The following is a 21,726-nucleotide window of genomic DNA, read 5'->3' on the forward strand; positions in this document are numbered from 1 at the left end:
CAAATGCGGGTTTTATTTAAGATCTAGCTGACGCCCTCTATATTAAAGGGAGTGGCATACAGAGACTAGTGGTTTTTGGGTAAGCACATAATTGACATATTGTGAATATACTTTCTTCTACTGTAATTTTTGGCGCTATTGGTTCACCCCATACACACCACAATAGGTTGGTTTATATGAAAAGATGAAACCACTTTTGGCAGGAATTGTGGACGGGTCCGCAACTCTGCTCTATCCGCATGGCAAACCAGATAGGGGCTTTTATGTGACAAAGCCGCCAATTCTGACACACGCCTAGCCGAAGCCAAGGCCAGTAGCATGACCACCTTCCACGTGAGATATTTCAATTCCACCGTTTTGAGTGGTTCAAACCAGTGGGATTTCAGGAAACTCAACACCACGTTAAGATCCCAAGGTGCCACTGGGGGCACAAAAGGGGGCTGAATATGCAGCACTCCCTTCACAAACGTCTGAACTTCAGGTAGAGAAGCCAGCGCTTTTTGAAAGAAAATGGATAGGGCCGAAATCTGGACCTTAATGGAACCCAATTTTAGGCCCAAAGTCACTCCTGACTGTAGGAAGTGAAGGAAACAGCCCAGCTGGAATTCCTCCGTAGGGGCATTCCTGGCCTCACACCAAGCAACATTTTTTCGCCATATACAGTGATAATGTTGAGCCGTCACGTCCTTCCTAGCCTTTATCAGCGTAGGAATTACCTCATCCGGAATGCCTTTTTCCGCTAGGATCCGGCGTTCAACCGCCATGCCGTCAAACGCAGCCGCGGTAAGTCTTGGAACAGACAAGGCCCTTGTTGCAACAAGTCCTGTCTTAGAGGAAGAGGCCACGGGTCCCCTGTGAGCATTTCTTGCAGATCTGGATACCAAGTCCTTCTTGGTCAACCCGGAACAATGAGTATTGTTCTCACTCCTCTTTTTCTTATAATTCTCAACACCTTTGGTATGAGAGGAAGAGGGAATACATAGACCGACTGGAACACCCACAGTGTTACCAGGGCGTCTACAGCTATCGCCTGAGGGTCCCTTGACCTGGCGCAATACTTCTGTAGTTTTTTGTTGAGGCGGGATGCCATCATGTCCACCTGTGGCAGTTCCCACCGACTTGCAATCTGTGCGAAGACTTCTTGATGAAGTCCCCACTCCCCCGGGTGGAGGTCGTGCCTGCTGAGGAAGTCTGCTTCCCAGTTGTCCACTCCCGGGATGAACACTGCTGACAGTGCACTGACGTGATTCTCCGCCCAGCGAAGAATTCTGGTGGCTTCCACCATCGCCACCCTGCTCCTTGTGCCGCCTTGTCGGTTTACATGAGCCACAGCGGTGATGTTGTCCGACTGAATCAGAACCGGTTGACAGCGAAGCAGGGTTTCTGCTTGACGTAGGGTGTTGTATCCATATACAACACCCTACGTCAAGCAGAAACCCTGCTTCGCTAGTCCTAGTTCCAGGATGTTGATGTGAAGGCAAGTCTCCTGACTTGACCACAGACCTTGGAAATTTCTTCCGTGTGTGACTGCTCCCCACCCTCGGAGGCTTGCATCCGTGATCACCAGGACCCAGCCCTGAATGCCGAATCTGCGGCCCTCGAGAAGGTGAGCACTCCGCAGCCACCACAGGCGAGACACCCTGGCCCTGGGGGATAGGATGATTAACCGATGCATCTGAAGATGTGATCCGGACCATTTGTCCAGTAAGTCCCATTGAAAGGTCCTCGCATGGAACCTGCCGAAGGGAATGGCCTCGTATGATGCCACCATCTTTCCCAGGACTCGAGTGCAGTGATGCACTGACACCTGTTTTGGTTTTAATAGGCCCCTGACCAGTGTCATGAGTTCCTGAGCTTTCTCTATCGGGAGATAAACCCTTTTCTGGTCTGTGTCCAGAATCATGCCCAGGAAAGGCAGACGAGTCGTAGGAACCAACTGCGACTTTGGAATATTTAGAATCCAGCCGTGTTGCCGTAACACTTCCAGAGAACGTGCTACGCTGATCAGCAACTGCTCTCTTGACCTCGCTTTTATGAGGAGATCGTCCAAGTATGGGATAATTGTGACCCCCTGCTTCCGCAGGAGCACCATCATTTCCGCCATTACCTTGGTAAATATTCTCGGAGCCGTGGAGAGACCAAACGGCAACGTCTGAAATTGGTAATGACAATCCTGTACCACAAATCTGAGGTACGCCTGATGAGGTGGATAAATGGGGACATGAAGGTATGCATCCTTTATGTCCAGAGACACCATAAAATCCCCCCCTTCCAGGCTTGCAATGACCGCTCTCAGCGATTCCATCTTGAACCGGAACCTTTTCAGGTACATGTTCAGGGATTTTAAATTCAATATGGGTCTGACCGAACCGTCCGGTTTCGGTACTACAAACATGGTCGAATAATAACCCTTTCCTTGTTGAAGGAGGGGAACCTTGACCACCACCTGTTGAAGATACAATTTGTGAATTGCAGTTAACACTATTTCCCTCTCTGAGGGGGAAGCTGGCAGGGCCGATTTGAGGTATCGGTGAGGGGGCATCTCTTTGAATTCCAGCTTGTATCCCTGAGACACAATATCTATTGCCCAGGGATCCACCTGGGAGTGAACCCACTTGTGGCTGAAATTTCGGAGACGCGCCCCCACCGGGCCTAGCTCCGCCTGTGGATCCCCAGCGTCATGCGGTGGATTTAGTGGAAGCCGGGGAGGACTTCTGTTCCTGGGAACTAGCTGTGTTGTGCAGCTTCTTTCCTCTGCCCCTGCCCCTGGCAAGAAAGGACGCACCTCGGACTTTCTTGTTTTTCTGTGATTGAAAGGACTGCATTTGGTAATACGGTGCTTTCTTAGGCTGTGAGGAAACATATGGCAAAAAATTTGACTTTTCAGCCGTAGCTGTGGAGACCAGGTCCGAGAGACCCTCCCCAAACAATTCCTCACCCTTGTAAGGTAAAACCTCCATGTGCCTTTTTGAGTTGGCATCACCTGTCCATTGCAGAGTCCACAGGACCCTTCTGGCAGAAATCGACATAGCATTTATTCTAGAACCTAGTAGGCTAATGTCTCTCTGAGCCTCTCTCATATAAAGGACAGCGTCTTTAATATGCCCCAGGGTCATTAATATAGTATCCTTGTCTAAGGTATCAAGTTCCTCAGATAAGGTATCCGTCCATGCTGCTACAGCACTACCCACCCAAGCCGACGCGATTGCCGGCCTCAGTAAGGTACCTGAATGTCTATCCGCAGCATCTTTGAGGGTAGCCGTATCCTGTGACGGCAGGGCTACCTTCTTGGATAAGCGTGTTAAAGCTTTGTCCACCCTAGGGGAGGATTCCCAGCGTAACCTGTCCGTTGGCGGGAAAGGATACGCCATAAGAATCCTTTTGGAAATCTGCAGTTTTTTATCTGGAGATTCCCAAGCCTTTTCACATAACTCATTTAGCTCGTGTGAGGGGGGAAAGGTTACATCCGGCTTCTTTTCCCCATACATATGAACCCTCTTGTCAGGGACTGGGGTTTCCTCTGTGATGTGCAACACATCCTTAATTGCTATAATCATATAACGGATGGATTTAGCCAATTTCGTCTGTAACCTTGCATCATCGTAATCGACACTGGAGTCAGAATCCATGTCGGTATCAGTGTCAATAATTTGGGATAGTGGGTGCTTCTGAGACCCTGTCGGCCTCTGCGACATAGGATCAGGCATGGGTTGGGACCCTGACTGTCCTGAGGCTTCAGCTTTTTCCAACCTTTTATGTAAGGAATTAACATTATCATTTAAAACCTTCCACATATCCATCCAATCAGGTGTCGGTGCCGTCGGCAGAGACACCACATTCATTTGCTCCCGCTCTGCTTCCACATAGCCTTCCTCATCAGACATGTCGACACAAGCGTACCGACACACCACACACACAGGGAATGTCCTTTTTGAAGACAGTTCCCCCACAAGGCCCTTTGGTGAGACAGAGAGAGAGTATGCCAGCACACACCCCAGCGCTATATAACCCAGGAATAACACAGTAACTTAATGTTAACCCAGTAGCTGCTGTATTTGTGTTTTTAGCGCCTTATTATGTGCCCCCACTCTCTTTTTAACCTTTTTCTACCGTGATCTGCAGGGGAGAGCCTGGGGAGCTTCTTCTCAGCGGAGCTGTGGAGAAAAAATGGCGCTGGCGAGTGCTGAGGGAGAAGCCCCGCCCCCTCGACGGCGGGCTTCTGTCCCGCTAAAATACATATCTTTTTGGCGGGGGCTCATACATATATACAGTGCCCAACTGTATATATGTTTACTTTTGTCAATAGAGGTCCATATGCTGCCCAGGGCGCCCCCCCCCCCTGCGCCCTTACAGTGACCGGAGTATGTGAGGTGTGTATGGAGCAATGGCACACAGCTGCAGTGCTGTGCGTTACCTCATGTGAAGAACGGAGTCTTCTGCCGCCGATTTCGAAGTCTTCTTTGCTTCTCATACTCACCCGGCTTCTGTCTTCCGGCTCTGCGAGGGGGACGGCAGCGCGGCTCTGGGATCGGAAGACGAGGGTGAGATCCTGTGTACGATCCCTCTGGAGCTAATGGTGTCCAGTAGCCTAAGAAGCAGGACCTATCTTCAGAGAGTAGGGCTGCTTCTCTCCCCTCTGTTCCACGATGCAGGGAGTCTGTTGCCAGCAGAGCTCCCTGAAAATAAAAAACCTAAGAAAATACTTTCTTATCGCAAGCTCAGGAGAGCTCACTGAACAGCACCCAGCTCGTCCGGGCAGATTCAAACTGAGGTCTGGAGGAGGGACATAGAGGGAGGAGTCAGAGCACACCAGAATCTAAATACTTTCGTAAAGTGCCCATGTCTCCGGCGGAGCCCTTCTATTCCCCATGGTCCTTACGGAGTCCCCAGCATCCACTAGGACGTTAGAGAAAGCATAGTGATAAATGACCAGCCAACCAGCTGCTAACTGTCATTTTTCAAACACATCATGTGACATGGAAGTTAGGAGCTGATTGGTTGGTACTTTATCACTCTCCAAGGCTTGATAAATGGGGGTCAAAGTGCTGGGACAGTTACTGTGTGTTGAAATGACTGGAGACTGTCAAGAAGGAAGTGGGACGAGTTGGGAGATCTGCAATCCTCTCTAGGAGCTTGGAGGAAAAAATTAGAATTTACTTACCGATAATTCTATTTCTCATAGTCCGTAGTGGATGCTGGGGACTCTGAAAGGACCATGGGGAATAGCGGCTCCGCAGGAGACTGGGCACAAAAGTAAAAGCTTTAAGACTACCTGGTGTGCACTGGCTCCTCCCCCTATGACCCTCCTCCAAGCCTCAGTTAGGATACTGTGCCCGGACGAGCGTACACAATAAGGAAGGATTTTGAATCCCGGGTAAGACTCATACCAGCCACACCAATCACACCGTACAACTTGTGATCTGAACCCAGTTAACAGCATGATAACAGAGGAGCCTCTGAAAAGATGGCTCACAACAATAATAACCCGATTTTTTGTAACAATAACTATGTACAAGTATTGCAGACAATCCGCACTTGGGATGGGCGCCCAGCATCCACTACGGACTATGAGAAATAGAATTATCGGTAAGTAAATTCTTATTTTCTCTGACGTCCTAGTGGATGCTGGGGACTCCGAAAGGACCATGGGGATTATACCAAAGCTCCCAAACGGGCGGGAGAGTGCGGATGACTCTGCAGCACCGAATGAGAGAACTCCAGGTCCTCCTCAGCCAGGGTATCAAATTTGTAGAATTTAGCAAACGTGTTTGCCCCTGACCAAGTAGCTGCTCGGCAAAGTTGTAAAGCCGAGACCCCTCGGGCAGCCGCCCAAGATGAGCCCACTTTCCGTGTGGAATGGGCTTTTACAGATTTTGGCTGTGGCAGGCCCGCCACAGAATGTGCAAGCTGAATTGTACTACAAATCCAACGAGCAATAGTCTGCTTAGAAGCAGGAGCACCCAGCTTGTTGGGTGCATACAGGATAAACAGCGAGTCAGATTTTCTGACTCCAGCCGTCCGGGAAACATATATTTTCAGGGCCCTGACTACGTCCAGCAACTTGGAATCCTCCAAGTCCCTAGTAGCCGCAGGCACCACAATAGGCTGGTTTAAGTGAAATGCTGAAACCACCTTAGGGAGAAATTGAGGACGAGTCCTCAATTCTGCCCTGTCCGTATGAAAAATTAGGTAAGGGCTTTTATAGGATAAAGCCGCCAATTCTGAGACACGCCTGGCTGAGGCCAGGGCTAACAGCATTACCACTTTCCATGTGAGATATTTTAAGTCCACAGTGGTGAGTGGTTCAAACCAATGTGATTTTAGGAACCCCAAAACTACATTGAGATCCCAAGGTGCCACTGGAGGCACAAAAGGAGGCTGTATATGCAGTACCCCCTTGACAAACGTCTGGACTTCAGGAACTGAAGCTAGTTCTTTTTGGAAGAATATTGACAGGGCCGAAATTTGAACCTTAATGGACCCTAATTTTAGGCCCATAGACAGTCCTGTTTGCAGGAAATGCAGGAAACGACCCAGTTGAAATTCCTCTGTAGGGGCCTTCCTGGCCTCACACCCCGCAACATATTTACGCCAAATACGGTGATAATGTTGCACAGTTACATACTTCCTGGCTTTGATCAGGGTAGGGATGACTTCATCCGGAATGCCTTTTTCCTTCAGGATCCGGCGTTCAACCGCCATGCCGTCAAACGCAGCCGCGGTAAGTCTTGGAACAGACATGGTCCCTGCTGGAGCAGGTACTTTCTTAGAGGTAGAGGCCACGGGTCTTCCGTGAGCATCTCTTGAAGTTCCGGGTACCAAGTCCTTCTTGGCCAATCCGGAGCCACGAGTATAGTCCTTACTCCTCTCCTTCTTATGATTCTCAGTACCTTGGGTATGAGAGGCAGAGGAGGGAACACATACACTGACTGGTACACCCACGGTGTTACCAGAGCGTCCACAGCTATTGCCTGAGGGTCCCTTGACCTGGCGCAATATCTGTCCAGTTTTTTGTTGAGGCGGGACGCCATCATGTCCACCTTTGGTTTTTCCCAACGGTTCACAATCATGTGGAAGACTTCTGGGTGAAGTCCCCACTCCCCCGGGTGGAGATCGTGTCTGCTGAGGAAGTCTGCTTCCCAGTTGTCCACTCCCGGAATGAACACTGCTGACAGTGCTATCACATGATTTTCCGCCCAGCGAAGAATCCTTGCAACTTCCGTCATTGCCCTCCTGCTTCTTGTGCCGCCCTGTCTGTTTACGTGGGCGACTGCCGTGATGTTGTCCGACTGGATCAGCACCGGCTGACCCTGAAGCAGAGGCCTTGCCTGACTTAGGGCATTGTAAATGGCCCTTAGTTCCAGGATATTTATGTGAAGTGACGTTTCCATGCTTGACCACAAGCCCTGGAAATTTCTTCCCTGTGTGACTGCTCCCCAGCCTCTCAGGCTGGCATCCGTGGTCACCAGGACCAAGTCCTGAATGCCGAATCTGCGGCCCTCTAGAAGATGAGCACTCTGCAACCACCACAGGAGAGACACCCTTGTCCTTGGAGACAGGGTTATCCGCTGATGCATTTGAAGATGCGATCCGGACCATTTGTCCAGCAGATCCCACTGAAAAGTTCTTGCGTGGAATCTGCCGAATGGAATCGCTTCGTAAGAAGCCACCATTTTTCCCAGGACCCTTGTGCATTGATGCACTGACACTTGGCCTGGTTTTAGGAGGTTCCTGACTAGGTCGGATAACTCCCTGGCTTTCTCCTCCGGGAGAAACACCTTTTTCTGTACTGTGTCCAGAATCATCCCTAGGAACAGCAGACGTGTCGTCGGAATCAGCTGCGATTTTGGAATATTTAGAATCCATCCGTGCTGTCGTAGTACTACTTGAGATAGTGCTACTCCGACCTCTAACTGTTCTCTGGACCTTGCCCTTATCAGGAGATCGTCCAAGTAAGGGATAATTAAGACGCCTTTTCTTCGAAGAAGAATCATTTCGGCCATTACCTTGGTAAAGACCCGGGGTGCCGTGGACAATCCAAACGGCAGCGTCTGAAACGGATAGTGACAGTTCTGTACCACAAACCTGAGGTACCCTTGGTGAGAAGGGCAAATTGGGACATGGAGGTAAGCATCCTTGATGTCCAGAGACACCATATAGTCCCCTTCTTCCAGGTTCGCTATCACTGCTCTGAGTGATTCCATCTTGAATTTGAACCTTTGTATGTAAGTGTTCAAGGATTTCAGATTTAAAATAGGTCTCACCGAGCCGTCCGGCTTCGGTACCACAAACAGCGTGGAATAATACCCCTTTTCCTGTTGTAGGAGGGGTACCTTGATTATCACCTGCTGGGAATACAGCTTGTGAATGGCTTCCAATACCGCCTCCCTGTCGGGGGGAGACGTTGGTAAAGCAGACTTCAGGAACCGGCGAGGGGGAGACGTCTCGAATTCCAATTTGTACCCCTGAGATACTACCTGCAGGATCCAGGGGTCCACTTGCGAGTGAGCCCACTGCGCGCTGAAATTCTTGAGACGGGCCCCCACCGTGCCTGAGTCCGCTTGTAAGGCCCCAGCGTCATGCTTAGGACTTGGCAGAAGCGGGGGAGGGCTTCTGTTCCTGGGAAGAGGCTGTCTGCTGCAGTCTTTTTCCCCTTCCTCTGCCCCGGGGCAGATACGAGTGGCCTCTTGCCCGCTTGCCCTTATGGGGACGAAAGGACTGAGCCTGAAAAGACGGTGTCTTTTTCTGCCGAGAGGTGACCTGGGGTAAAAAGGTAGATTTCCCAGCCGTTGCCGTGGCCACCAGGTCCGATAGACCGACCCCAAATAACTCCTCCCCTTTATACGGCAATACTTCCATATGCCGTTTGGAATCCGCATCACCTGACCACTGTCGCGTCCATAACCCTCTTCTGGCAGAAATGGACAGCGCACTTACTCTTGATGCCAGAGTGCAAATATCCCTCTGTGCATCTCTCATATATAGAAATGCATCCTTTAAATGCTCTATAGTCAATAATATATTGTCCCTGTCCAGGGTATCAATAATTTCAGTCAGGGAATCCGACCAAGCCACCCCAGCACTGCACATCCAGGCTGAGGCGATTGCTGGTCGCAGTATAATACCAGTATGTGTGTATATACTTTTTAGGATATTTTCCAGCTTCCTATCAGCTGGTTCCTTGAGGGCGGCCGTATCAGGAGACGGAAACGCCACTTGTTTTGATAAGCGTGTGAGCGCCTTATCCACCCTAGGGGGTGTTTCCCAACGCGCCCTAACCTCTGGCGGGAAAGGGTATAATGCCAATAATTTTTTAGAAATTAGCAGTTTTTTAATCGGGGGAAACCCACGCTTCATCACACACCTCATTTAATTCATCTGATTCAGGAAAAACTACGGGTAGTTTTTTCACACCCCACATAATACCCTTTTTTGTGGTACTTGTAGTATCAGAAATGTTCAAAACCTCCTTCATTGCCGTGATCATGTAACGTGTGGCCCTACTGGAAAATACGTTTGTTTCCTCACCGTCGACACTGGAGTCAGTGTCCGTGTCTGTGTCGACCACCTGAGGTAACGGGCGCTTTAGAGCCCCTGACGGTGTTTGAGACGCCTGTACAGGTATTAACTGATTTGCCGGCTGTCTCATGTCGTCAACAGTCTTTTGTAAAGTGCTGACACTATCACGTAATTCCTTCCATAAGACCATCCAGTCAGGTGTCGACTCCCTAGGGGGTGACATGACTAATACAGGCAATTGCTCCGCCTCCATACCATTTTCCTCCTCATACATGTCGACACAACGTACCGACACACAGCACACACACAGGGAATGCTCTGATAGAGGACAGGACCCCACTAGCCCTTTGGGGAGACAGAGGGAGAGTTTGCCAGCACACACCAGAGCGCTATATATATATATATATATATATATATATATATATATATATATATATATATATACACAGGGATAACCTTATATAAGTGTTTTTCCCTTATATAGCTGCTGTATAGATTTATCTGCCAATTTAGTGCCCCCCCTCTCTTGTTTTACCCTGTTTCTGTAGTGCAGGACTGCAGGGGAGAGTCAGGGAGCTTCCCTCCAACGGAGCTGTGAGGAAAAATGGCGCCAGTGTGCTGAGGAGATAGGCTCCGCCCCCTTCTCGGTGGCCGTTCTCCCGCTTTTTTATGGAAAAACAGGCATGAGTTAAATGCATCCATATAGCCCAGGAGCTATATGTGATGCATTTTTTGCCCCCTAAGGTGTTTATATTGCGTCTCAGGGCGCCCCCACCCAGCGCCCTGCACCCTCAGTGACCGGAGTGTGAAGTGTGCTGAGAGCAATGGCGCACAGCTGCGGTGCTGTGCGCTACCTTATTGAAGACAGGACGTCTTCTGCCGCCGATTTTTCCGGACCTCTTCTGCTCTTCTGGCTCTGTAAGGGGGACGGCGGCGCGGCTCTGGGACCCATCCATGGCTGGGCCTGTGATCGTCCCTCTGGAGCTAATGTCCAGTAGCCTAAGAAGCCCAATCCACTCTGCACGCAGGTGAGTTCGCTTCTTCTCCCCTTAGTCCCTCGATGCAGTGAGCCTGTTGCCAGCAGGTCTCACTGAAAATAAAAAACCTAAAACTAAACTTTTTTCTAAGCAGCTCAGGAGAGCCACCTAGACTGCACCCTTCTCGTTCGGGCACAAAAATCTAACTGAGGCTTGGAGGAGGGTCATAGGGGGAGGAGCCAGTGCACACCAGGTAGTCTTAAAGCTTTTACTTTTGTGCCCAGTCTCCTGTGGAGCCGCTATTCCCCATGGTCCTTTCGGAGTCCCCAGCATCCACTAGGACGTCAGAGAAAATAAGATTTTACTTACCGATAAATCTATTTCTCGTAGTCCGTAGTGGATGCTGGGACTCCGTCAGGACCATGGGGATTAGCGGCTCCGCAGGAGACAGGGCACAAAAATAAAAGCTTTAGGACTAGGTGGTGTGCACTGGCTCCTCCCCCTATGACCCTCCTCCAAGCCTCAGTTAGGATACTGTGCCCGGACGAGCGTACACAATAAGGAAGGATTTTGAATCCCGGGTAAGACTCATACCAGCCACACCAATCACACCGTACAACCTGTGATCTGAACCCAGTTAACAGTATGACAAACGTAGGAGCCTCTGAACAGACGGCTCACAACAATAACAACCCGATTTTTTTGTAACAATAACTATGTACAAGTATTGCAGACAATCCGCACTTGGGATGGGCGCCCAGCATCCACTACGGACTACGAGAAATAGATTTATCGGTAAGTAAAATCTTATTTTCTCTGACGTCCTAGTGGATGCTGGGACTCCGTCAGGACCATGGGGATTATACCAAAGCTCCCAAACGGGCGGGAGAGTGCGGATGACTCTGCAGCACCGAATGAGAGAACTCCAGGTCCTCTTTAGCCAGGGTATCAAATTTGTAGAATTTTACAAACGTGTTCTCCCCCGACCACGTAGCTGCTCGGCAGAGTTGTAATGCCGAGACCCCTCGGGCAGCCGCCCAAGATGAGCCCACCTTCCTTGTGGAATGGGCCTTGATAGATTTTGGCTGTGGCAGGCCTGCCACATAATGTGCAAGTTGAATTGTGCTACAAATCCAACGAGCAATCGTCTGCTTAGAAGCAGGAGCACCCAGCTTGTTGGGTGCATACAGTATAAACAGCGAGTCAGATTTTCTGACACCAGCCGTCCTTGAAATATATATTTTCAATGCCCTGACAACGTCCAGCAACTTGGAATCCTCCAAATCGCTAGTAGCCGCAGGCACCACAATAGGCTGGTTCAGGTGAAACGCTGAAACCACCTTAGGCAGAAACTGAGGACGCGTCCGCAGTTCTGCCCTGTCCGAATGGAAAATCAGATATGGGCTTTTATACGATAAAGCCGCCAATTCTGACACTCTCCTGGCTGAAGCCAGGGCCAGTAGCATGGTTACTTTCCATGTAAGATATTTCAAATCCACCGATTTGAGTGGCTCAAACCAATGGGATTTGAGAAAATCCAAAACTACATTAAGATCCCACGGAGCCACTGGGGGCACAACCGGGGGCTGTATATGTAGTACTCCTTTTACAAAAGTCTGGACTTCAGGAACTGAAGCCAATTCTTTCTGGAAGAAAATCGACAGGGCCGAAATTTGAACCTTAATGGACCCTAATTTGAGGCCCATAGACAATCCTGTTTGCAGGAAATGTAGGAATCGACCCAGTTGAAATTCCTCCGTCGGGGCCTTCCTGGCCTCACACCACGCAACATATTTTCTCCAAATGCGGTGATAATGTTGTGCAGTCACCTCCTTCCTGGCTTTTACCAGGGTAGGGATGACCTCTTCCGGAATGCCTTTTTCCCTTAGAATTCGGCGTTCAACCGCCATGCCGTCAAACGCAGCCGCGGTAAGTCTTGGAATAGACACGGTCCCTGCTGAAGCAGGTCCCGTCTTAGAGGTAGAGGCCACGGATCTTCCGTGAGCATCTCCTGAAGTTCCGGGTACCAAGTTCTTCTTGGCCAATCCGGAGCCACGAGTATCGTTCTTACTCCCCTTTGCCGTATAATTCTCAGTACTTTTGGTATGAGAGGCAGAGGAGGAAACACATACACTGACTGGAACACCCACGGTGTTACCAGAGCGTCCACAGCTATTGCCTGAGGGTCTCTTGACCTGGCGCAATACCTGTCCAGTTTTTTGTTGAGGGGGGACGCCATCATATCCACCTTTGGTTTTTCCCAACGGTTCACAATCATGTGGAAGACTTCTGGATGAAGTCCCCACTCTCCCGGGTGTAGATCGTGTCTGCTGAGGAAGTCCGCTTCCCAGTTGTCCACTCCCGGAATGAACACTGCTGACAGTGCTATCACATGATCTTCCGCCCAGCGAAGAATCCTTGCAGCTTCTGCCATTGCCCTCCTGCTTCTTGTGCCGCCCTGTCTGTTTACGTGGGCGACTGCCGTGATGTTGTCCGACTGGATCAACACCGGCTGACCCTGAAGCAGGGGTTTTGCCAGGCTTAGAGCATTGTAAATCGCTCTTAGCTCCAGTATATTTATGTGAAGAGACATCTCCAGGCTTGACCACACTCCCTGGAAGTTTCTTCCCTGTGTGACCGCTCCCCAGCCTCTCAGACTGGCATCCGTGGTCACCAGGACCCAGTCCTGTATGCCGAATCTGCGGCCCTCTAACAGTTGAGCACTCTGCAACCACCACAGAAGAGACACCCTTGTCCGTGGAGACAAAGTTATCCGCTGATGCATCTGCAGATGCGATCCGGACCATTTGTCCAGCAGATCCCACTGAAAAGTTCGTGCGTGGAATCTGCCGAATGGAATCGCTTCGTAAGAAGCCACCATTTTTCCCAGGACTCTTGTGCATTGATGCACAGACACTTTTCCTGGTTTTAGGAGGTTCCTGACAAGTTCGGATAACTCCCTGGCTTTCTCCTCCGGAAGAAACACCTTTTTCTGAACCGTGTCCAGAATCATTCCCAGGAACAGCAGACGTGTCGTCGGGGTCAATTGAGATTTTGGAAAATTCAGAATCCACCCGTGCTGTTGCAGCACTACTTGGGTTAGTGCTACTACGTCCTCCAGCTGTTCTCTGGACCTTGCCCTTATCAGGAGATCGTCCAAGTAAGGGATAATTAATACGCCTTTTCTTCGCAGAAGAAACATCATTTCGGCCATTACCTTGGTAAAGACCCGAGGTGCCGTGGACAATCCAAACGGCAGCGTCTGAAACTGATAATGACAGTTTTGCACCACGAACCTGAGGTACCCTTGATGTGAAGGGCAAATTGGAACATGCAGGTAAGCATCCTTGATGTCCAGGGACACCATAAAGTCCCCTTCTTCCAGATTCGCTATCACTGCTCTGAGTGACTCCATCTTGAACTTGAATTTTTGTATGTACAGGTTCAAAGATTTCAGATTTAGAATAGGTCTTACCGAGCCGTCCGGCTTCGGTACCACAAATAGTGTGGAATAATACCCCTTTCCCTGTTGTAGGAGGGGTACCTTGACTATCACCTGCTGAGAATACAGCTTGTGAATGGCTTCCAATACCGTCGCCCTGTCTGAGGGAGACGTTGGCAGAGCAGACTTTAGGAACCGGCGAGGGGGAGACTTCTCGAATTCCAACCTGTAACCCTGAGATACTACCTGCAGGATCCAGGGGTCCACCTGTGAGTGAGCCCACTGTGCGCTGAAATTCTTGAGTCGACCCCCCACCGCCCCTGAGTCCGCTTGTAAAGCCCCAACGTCATGCTGAGGGCTTTGCAGAAGCCGGGGAGGGCTTCTGCTCCTGGGAGGGAGCTGCTTGGTGCACTCTCTTACCCTTTCCTTTGCCTCGGGGCAGATATGACTGTCCTTTTGCCCGCTTGTTCTTATAGGAACGAAAGGACTGCGGCTGAAAAGACGGTGTCTTTTTCTGTTGGGAGGGGACCTGAGGTAAAAAGGTGGATTTCCCGGCTGTTGCCGTGGCCACCAAATCCGATAGACCGACCCCAAATAATTCCTCCCCTTTATACGGCAATACTTCCATATGCCGTTTGGAATCCGCATCACCTGACCACTGTCGCGTCCATAAACTTCTTCTGGCAGATATGGACATCGCACTTACTCTCGATGCCAGAGTGCAAATATCCCTCTGAGCATCTCGCATATAAAGAAAAGCATCCTTTAATTGCTCTAGAGTCAATAAAATACTGTCCCTATCCAGGGTATCAATATTTTCAGTCAGGGAATCCGACCAAACCACCCCAGCACTGCACATCCATGCTGAGGCGATGGCTGGTCGCAGTATAACACCAGTATGAGTGTATATACTTTTCAGGGTAGTTACCAGCCTCCTATCAGCTGGATCCTTGAGGGCGGCCGTTTCAGGAGACGGTAACGCCACTTGTTTTGATAAGCGTGTGAGTGCCTTATCCACCCTAGGGGGTGTTTCCCAGCACGCCCTAACCTCTGGCGGGAAAGGATATAATGCCAATAACTTCTTTGAAATTAGCAGTTTTCTATCGGGGTTAACCCACGCTTCATCACACACTTCATTCAATTCCTCTGATTCAGGAAAAATTACAGGTAGTTTTTTTTTGACCCCACATAATACCCCTTTTTGTGGTACTTGCAGTATCAGAGATATGCAAAGCCTCCTTCATTGCCGTGATCATATAACGTGTGGCCCTACTGGAAAATACGTTTGTTTCTTCACCGTCGACACTAGATTCGGTGTCCGTGTCTGGGTCTGTGTCGACCGACTGAGGTAAAGGGCGTTTTACAGCCCCTGACGGTGTCTGAGACGCCTGGACAGGTACTAACTGGTTTGCCGGCCGTCTCATGTCGTCAACTGATTTTTGTAACGTGCTGACATTATCACGTAATTCCATAAACAAAGCCATCCATTCCGGTGTCGACTCCCTAGGGGGTGACATCACCATTACCGGCAATTGCTCCGCCTCCACACCAACATCGTCCTCATACATGTCGACACACACGTACCGACACACAGCAGACACACAGGGAATGCTCTTATCGAAGACAGGACCCCACTAGCCCTTTGGGGAGACAGAGGGAGAGTTTGCCAGCACACACCCAAGCGCTATAAATATATAGGAACAACCCTACAGAAGTGTTGTTTCCTTTATAGCAGCTTAATATATCAATATCGCCAAAAAAGTGCCCCCCCCTCTCTGTTTTTTTACCCTGTTTCTGTAGTGCAGTGCAGGGGAGAGTCCTGGGAGCCTTCCTCGCAGCGGAGCTGTGCAGGAAAATGGCGCTGTGTGCTGAGGAGATAGGCCCCGCCCCCTATTTCGGCGGGCTCTTCTCCCGGTGTTTGTGAGACCTGGCAGGGGTTAAATACATCCATATAGCCCCAGGGGCTATATGTGATGTATTTTTAGCCAGAACAAGGTATTATCATTGCTGCCCAGGGCGCCCCCCACCAGCGCCCTGCACCCTCAGTGACCGCTGGTGTGAAGTGTGCTGACAACAATGGCGCACAGCTGCAGTGCTGTGCGCTACCTCATGAAGACTGAAAAGTCTTCTGCCGCCGGTTTCTGGACCTCTTCACTTTTCGGCATCTGCAAGGGGGTCGGCGGCGCGGCTCCGGGACCGGACTCCATGGCTGGGCCTGTGTTCGATCCCTCTGGAGCTAATGGTGTCCAGTAGCCTAAGAAGCCAATCCATCCTGCACGCAGGTGAGTTCACTTCTTCTCCCCTAAGTCCCTCGTTGCAGTGAGCCTGTTGCCAGCAGGACTCACTGAAAATAAAAAACCTAATAACTTTTTCTAAGCAGCTCTTTAGGAGAGCCACCTAGATTGCACCCTGCTCGGACGGGCACAAAAACCTAACTGAGGCTTGGAGGAGGGTCATGGGGGGAGGAGCCAGTGCACACCACCTAGTCCTAAAGCTTTTATTTTTGTGCCCTGTCTCCTGCGGAGCCGCTAATCCCCATGGTCCTGACGGAGTCCCAGCATCCACTAGGACGTCCGAGAAATGGAGGAGAGATGGGGCTGTAGTTACAGAGTGAGTCTGGGTTGAGTGCGGGTTCCTTGAGCAAGGGTGAATGTGTCCAAATGAAATAACCCCTAATTTATTTATACTTCCCTTTTGTTAAAATGTATGCCAAGCCTAGTCTTGACGCTAAGCTGTTTTAAGCAGGGTGCCACGCCCTGCCTGATTTTAAATGCACCCTGCCCCTTTAGTATCACCCTGCTAAAACAAACTTGCCTGCCACCACGTGATTAGATGCCATGCGCCTCTATTCACGTTAAAGGGAGAGCATGGGGGAAGCCCAGCAACTGCACACCCCCATCAGTAACGCAGGCGGCAGAGGCATGCCCCCTTTAGTGACGTTGAGGGGGGGCACGCACACAATGCCCCCATCACCTTTGCGCCCTGCCTGCAAAAAGTCCTAGAGGGAACACTACTGCTAGTACATTTAAATATTGTACAAAAAATACCCTGATTAATTTAGAATATTTTATACTTTAATAATAAATGTTATTTTAATGTCACTTTGTTTAAAGTACTATTTAAAAAAACTGATGCATTTTTTTTGTGTTTAGTTCCACATAAATGCAAGAACACGAAGGTATCATACTATACCTGTGATCGGACTTGAGAACAGGCCGAGAGCGTGTGTATCGTCCACCCATTTAATGTCAAACCCCTTCTTCCTGTTACAGAAACATACAGTAGGAACATTTAGAAAAACGAAGGAATGAGCTCTGTAAATACATTTTGAATTGAAAAGTTCTTGCATTCAGTGGCAATTTACATTTATCTGACGGGTTAGCAACAAGAAAAAGATAATGAGCCAGAGATCTTACTCTTCATGGTGATACAGGGGGAGATGCACTCAAACCTTCTAAAGGGGACTGATAGAGAAGTCTCCCACAGCTGATGCATCTTCCCCATAGTACCGTCCCGAAGCCCAGTTACTATGAACATTAATGCGCAAAAGTAGGGTTACGCTCCTCACAGTGCGCTGCTGTTAAATCACTCCTTAGGATCCGATTAAGAGTCACATGCAAGTTGCAAAATGCACATGGATTTCCTGCATACTGCACGTCTCAAAGAAAGAAATCATCTACCGAGCAAGGTCAGGTATCCGCACATAGCCGGAGAGCGCTAGTGCGTACGGACCGAGCTGTCTGTCTTCGGAAGACACTTTGTGAAATGGGCGTTTCTGGGCGGTGACCATGTGATCACACAACTCTTCTGTTGTGTGGGCGTGTCAGCTGACAGGACGTCTGTTTCAAATGGCTCTTTTACAACCCGCGTGGGCCTGGAAAGAGGATGCGGACGTAAGAACAGTGGGCGGGAAAGGCTGCCACATGCAGGCACATGGATTTTTTGCATTAGTATAAACTAGTAAGCAGGAACCCACAGGAACCCGCTGCCGTACAGAACAGCAGCCGCCGGTGTGTCCAACTTAGCGTCTGCCTATGGTGGCCAATCCCGGGATCGTCGGGATCCCGGGATTTAGGGCCAAAAATGGCCGGGATTCAATCCCGGGATTGGAAGCTCCAATCCCGGGGATTGAGGGATCAGTGTTGAGCTCAGACGCTGCCCGGTTTCCTTCTTCCGGATCCCCAGGGCAGCGTGAGAGGTCACGCTGCGCTGTCATCCGCTGCTGGAAGCCGCCAGCAGCGTTCACAGGATTTTCCCCTCCCACCCGTCCCCGGGAATATGGTGAGTTATATGTGCGGGGCGGGGTGGGGCGAGGGGGCGGGCACCTAGCTAAAAGCCAATCCCGGGCCATTTTCAATCCCGATACCCGGGATTGAAAAAATGGCCCGGGATTGGCTTCCCTACGTCTGTCCCTTACTGTGTAGTTGGGCATTCAGCAGCATGGCGTCGGGCGCTGTGTTGCCCTATCGGCCCTGCAGAGCAGTAGATGGGACGACACTGACATTGGCAGACGGGATAAGCAGTAGTGGGTACACCGCACACAATGGGAGAACATATAGCCTAGTGTGTACCAGGCCTAAGGGCAGAGTGCAATTAGGACTTGGGTTACCTGTAATCAGGGTTAGGATGCTATTAGGGTTCAGTTATGTTTATGGTTAGGCTGAATACCATTGCCGAAATCCTGATTGTCAACATTCACAGTTTCTACGCTGCAAGTGTCAGCATCTTAAATGCCAAAATACTGACCATGCGGACATAACATACCACACCCCTTTAAGGTGGTAACATAGGGGCTGTTCTTTCGCAGTGCAAGTGACTAGATCTATTTGGCTTCTGGCCACACATGTGCAGCAACAGAACATAACTGTATACAGTCCTATGGGGGAAATTCGGAGTTGATTGCAGCAGCAAATTTGTTAGCAGCTGGGCAAAACCATGTGCACTGCAGGTGGGGCAGATGTAACATGTGCAGAGAGAGTGGGTGGTTTATATGGTTTCTGTGCAGGGTAAATACTGGCTGCTTTATTTTTACACTGCAATTTAGATTTCAGTTTGAACACACCACACCCAAATCTAACACTCTCTGCACATGTTACATATGCCACACCTGCACTGCACATGGTTTTGCCCAACTGCTAACAAATTTGCTGCTGCGATCAACTCTGAATTACCCCCTATGTACGGTCACTAATGTCAGAGACAGAGGAGGACGGTCGCACAGCTCATGATGAAGCTGGGAAAGGATATACAGTACTTTAAGATATGCCCTATACCAAATCCTTTTACAAAAGAGTTAACAAAATATATAAAGGTTATAAGGGCTCCAAAGTATAATTTGCATTATACTATTAGACTAATGAAGCCGGATGGATAAAGTCATATCTTTAATTTCATCTAGAACCAAAAACACTAGAGCTGCATAAAAATTTAGATTCTGGTTGCTACAAGAGTATTTGACGGAATCCCAATCCTGGATTCAGCTGAACCCAAACAAAAATGTGTAATCGGGCAATGATACATGAGTGTACAGAGAATGCAACTCAGTTATGGTATATTCAGCCTAGAGCGTATCATCTGTAGATATAGCCCAGCTAATAGGGGGAACGTTCCAGAATCCAATCTATTGTGATGAGGGCAAATCAGCTTTACTTAGGAGGATTGTTTGACAATGATTGAAAATATTCTTCTGCGCGCATAACTAGAATAACAATAGACAAAAGACTCACTGGTAGATGGCAAATGCTCGGCACAAATCCTCAGTCTTAAAATCTGCCGGGAAGTCATAGATTTCAATCACATGTGACAGTTCTAGATCATCCATAGACGGCTCTTTAGGCTCATAGTCATAATAGTTAAATCTGGACTCCTGGGGGCTTCTCTGGATCTTCTCTTCGACTGTCAGCTAGACAAAAAGGTCAGGGCTGTAATTACATACTCACAATACATAAGACTGCACTTACTATAACAACATGCCAATACAGTATATTACTCTGGATTAGGTACACTTGCATAAAAGAATAATGGATTATTCATCTCGGACACAAGGCGAGAGCATTTCATAGCGGCGTTACTTTGAGAGAACCTACAGGAATTTGTGTGTCCAGAAGCATTGCGTAAACCCGATATGTTTAATAAACTGTGCAAGACAGAAGAGTTTATGGCATAAAGAGAATCGTGATAAACAGATGGTTCAGTCGTCAGTCACAGTTTTATAGTTCGTGTCTAGATTTGTAGTTTTGTGTGCGCAGTAAGAGTGTGAACGGCAGGGAGTGATCTGTCCCCAATATCCTTTATGGGGGTGTGGATCATTAGATCGACAGTGTCTAGGTCGACAATGTTTAGGTCGACCACTATAGGTCGACAGGGTTTCTAGGTCAACATGTGATAGGTCGACAGATCAAAAGGTCGACATTAGGGGGGGTTTGTGTTGTTTTCTTCGTAGTGTGACCCCATTTAGTGTATCGCTTCGCTCGCCATGCTTTGGCCAAGGTGCCTCGCTCCGCTAGGCACAGATTACCGTTACAATCGTAGTCCACGTGAATCGTTAAGTATGAAAAAGTTTTAAAAAAATAAATATTTTTGAAAAACTCATGTTGACCTTTTGACCTGTCGACCTATAGTGGTCGACCTAAACATAGTATTGATTTTCAGACCGGATCCCCCCTTATGGATGCTAGAGAAATTAAGTGGCGTTTGTTCCACTTTGTTAGAAATCAGCAATCAGTGGACATGTCCAGGTGATGAAATCTGGTGGACTCTTTCGGCTAGACACGACCGATGCCTTCTGATTAGTCAACGAGCTCCCTTCCTTGGCCTGGACTAGAGTTAGTTCCGGCTACTCTTAAGTGGCAGTACCCATATACAGCAGCTCACTGCATTTATTCCAATCTATCCTGGGGATAAGTATTAACGCCAACAAAAATCTGTTAGCCATTCTAGCAACTGGGCAGCCATCTACCCTCTGCACCAGTATCGCCAACTGGGCAGCCATCTACCCTCTGCACCAGTATCGCCAACTGGGCAGCCATCTACCCTCTGCACCAGTATCGCCAACTGGGCAGCCATCTACCCTCTGCACCAGTATCGCCAACTGGGCAGCCATCTACCCTCTGCACCAGTATCGCCATTCATCACAGAGCCTCCTGGGCTGCTGATCTTGGCTAGCTACAGAAGATCCCTGCAGACCTCAGCCTGAAGTACAATAGTGGTGGCCCTGTTCACATATTATAATTAGCCACAGATCATTGAGCTAATACTTTCCGAAAGACTAAAACCATGAGTGCTACTGTCTGGACCTGCCCTGTGCTCTTAGCAAGAACTGGAGAAGATGTCTATTATCCAGAAGAGGGGGGGGGGGGGGGCATGGGGCTTTATTATCAGGGGTGGGAGGGTATTCTCAGATCCTTTTCATTTGGAAGAATTCAGAATCTCTTGGGTTCGCCATACAGAACATGTACAAAATGCAGCACATACCTAAGTGTTAATAACTTCTTGGGAAGTTTCTCAAAAATGTGGGTCCCATTTTCAGGTCTAGACTCCTTATGGGACCCGCCTGATAATGGATTTGTTTACTAGGGTAGAAGATTCTGGGGGTCATTAAGATCTGATCGCTGCTGTGCGTTTTCTAATAGCAGCCGATCAGGCGCGTCGGACAACGGGCATCGCCGGCCAGCGACGGGATGGTGCGAAAAATCAGTTTGCACGGGCGTTTGCAAGGCGATTGACAGGGAGAAGCCGTTTGTGGATGGTCACTGAGCGTTTACAGGGAGTGTCCGAAAAAACGCAGGC

General features: G+C 49.3%; 1 protein-coding gene across 6 annotated transcripts in view; it reads right to left on the reverse strand.

Moving 5' to 3' along the window:
• Positions 1-21,726, reverse strand: part of R3HCC1L (R3H domain and coiled-coil containing 1 like) — a 201,581-nt gene that overhangs the window by 141,933 nt on the left and 37,922 nt on the right. For all 6 annotated transcript variants that reach the window (XM_063962297.1, XM_063962299.1, XM_063962295.1 and 3 more), the window contains exons 4-5: positions 19,665-19,840; positions 17,131-17,201 (exon numbers count right to left, since the gene is read on the reverse strand). In XM_063962297.1, the coding sequence (XP_063818367.1) occupies positions 17,131-17,201; positions 19,665-19,840 (247 nt within the window). The remainder of the gene's footprint in view (positions 1-17,130; positions 17,202-19,664; positions 19,841-21,726) is intronic.

Source organism: Pseudophryne corroboree, chromosome 3 (genome assembly GCF_028390025.1).
Source record: "Pseudophryne corroboree isolate aPseCor3 chromosome 3, aPseCor3.hap2, whole genome shotgun sequence".
In the NCBI taxonomy this organism is placed as follows: domain Eukaryota; kingdom Metazoa; phylum Chordata; class Amphibia; order Anura; family Myobatrachidae; genus Pseudophryne; species Pseudophryne corroboree.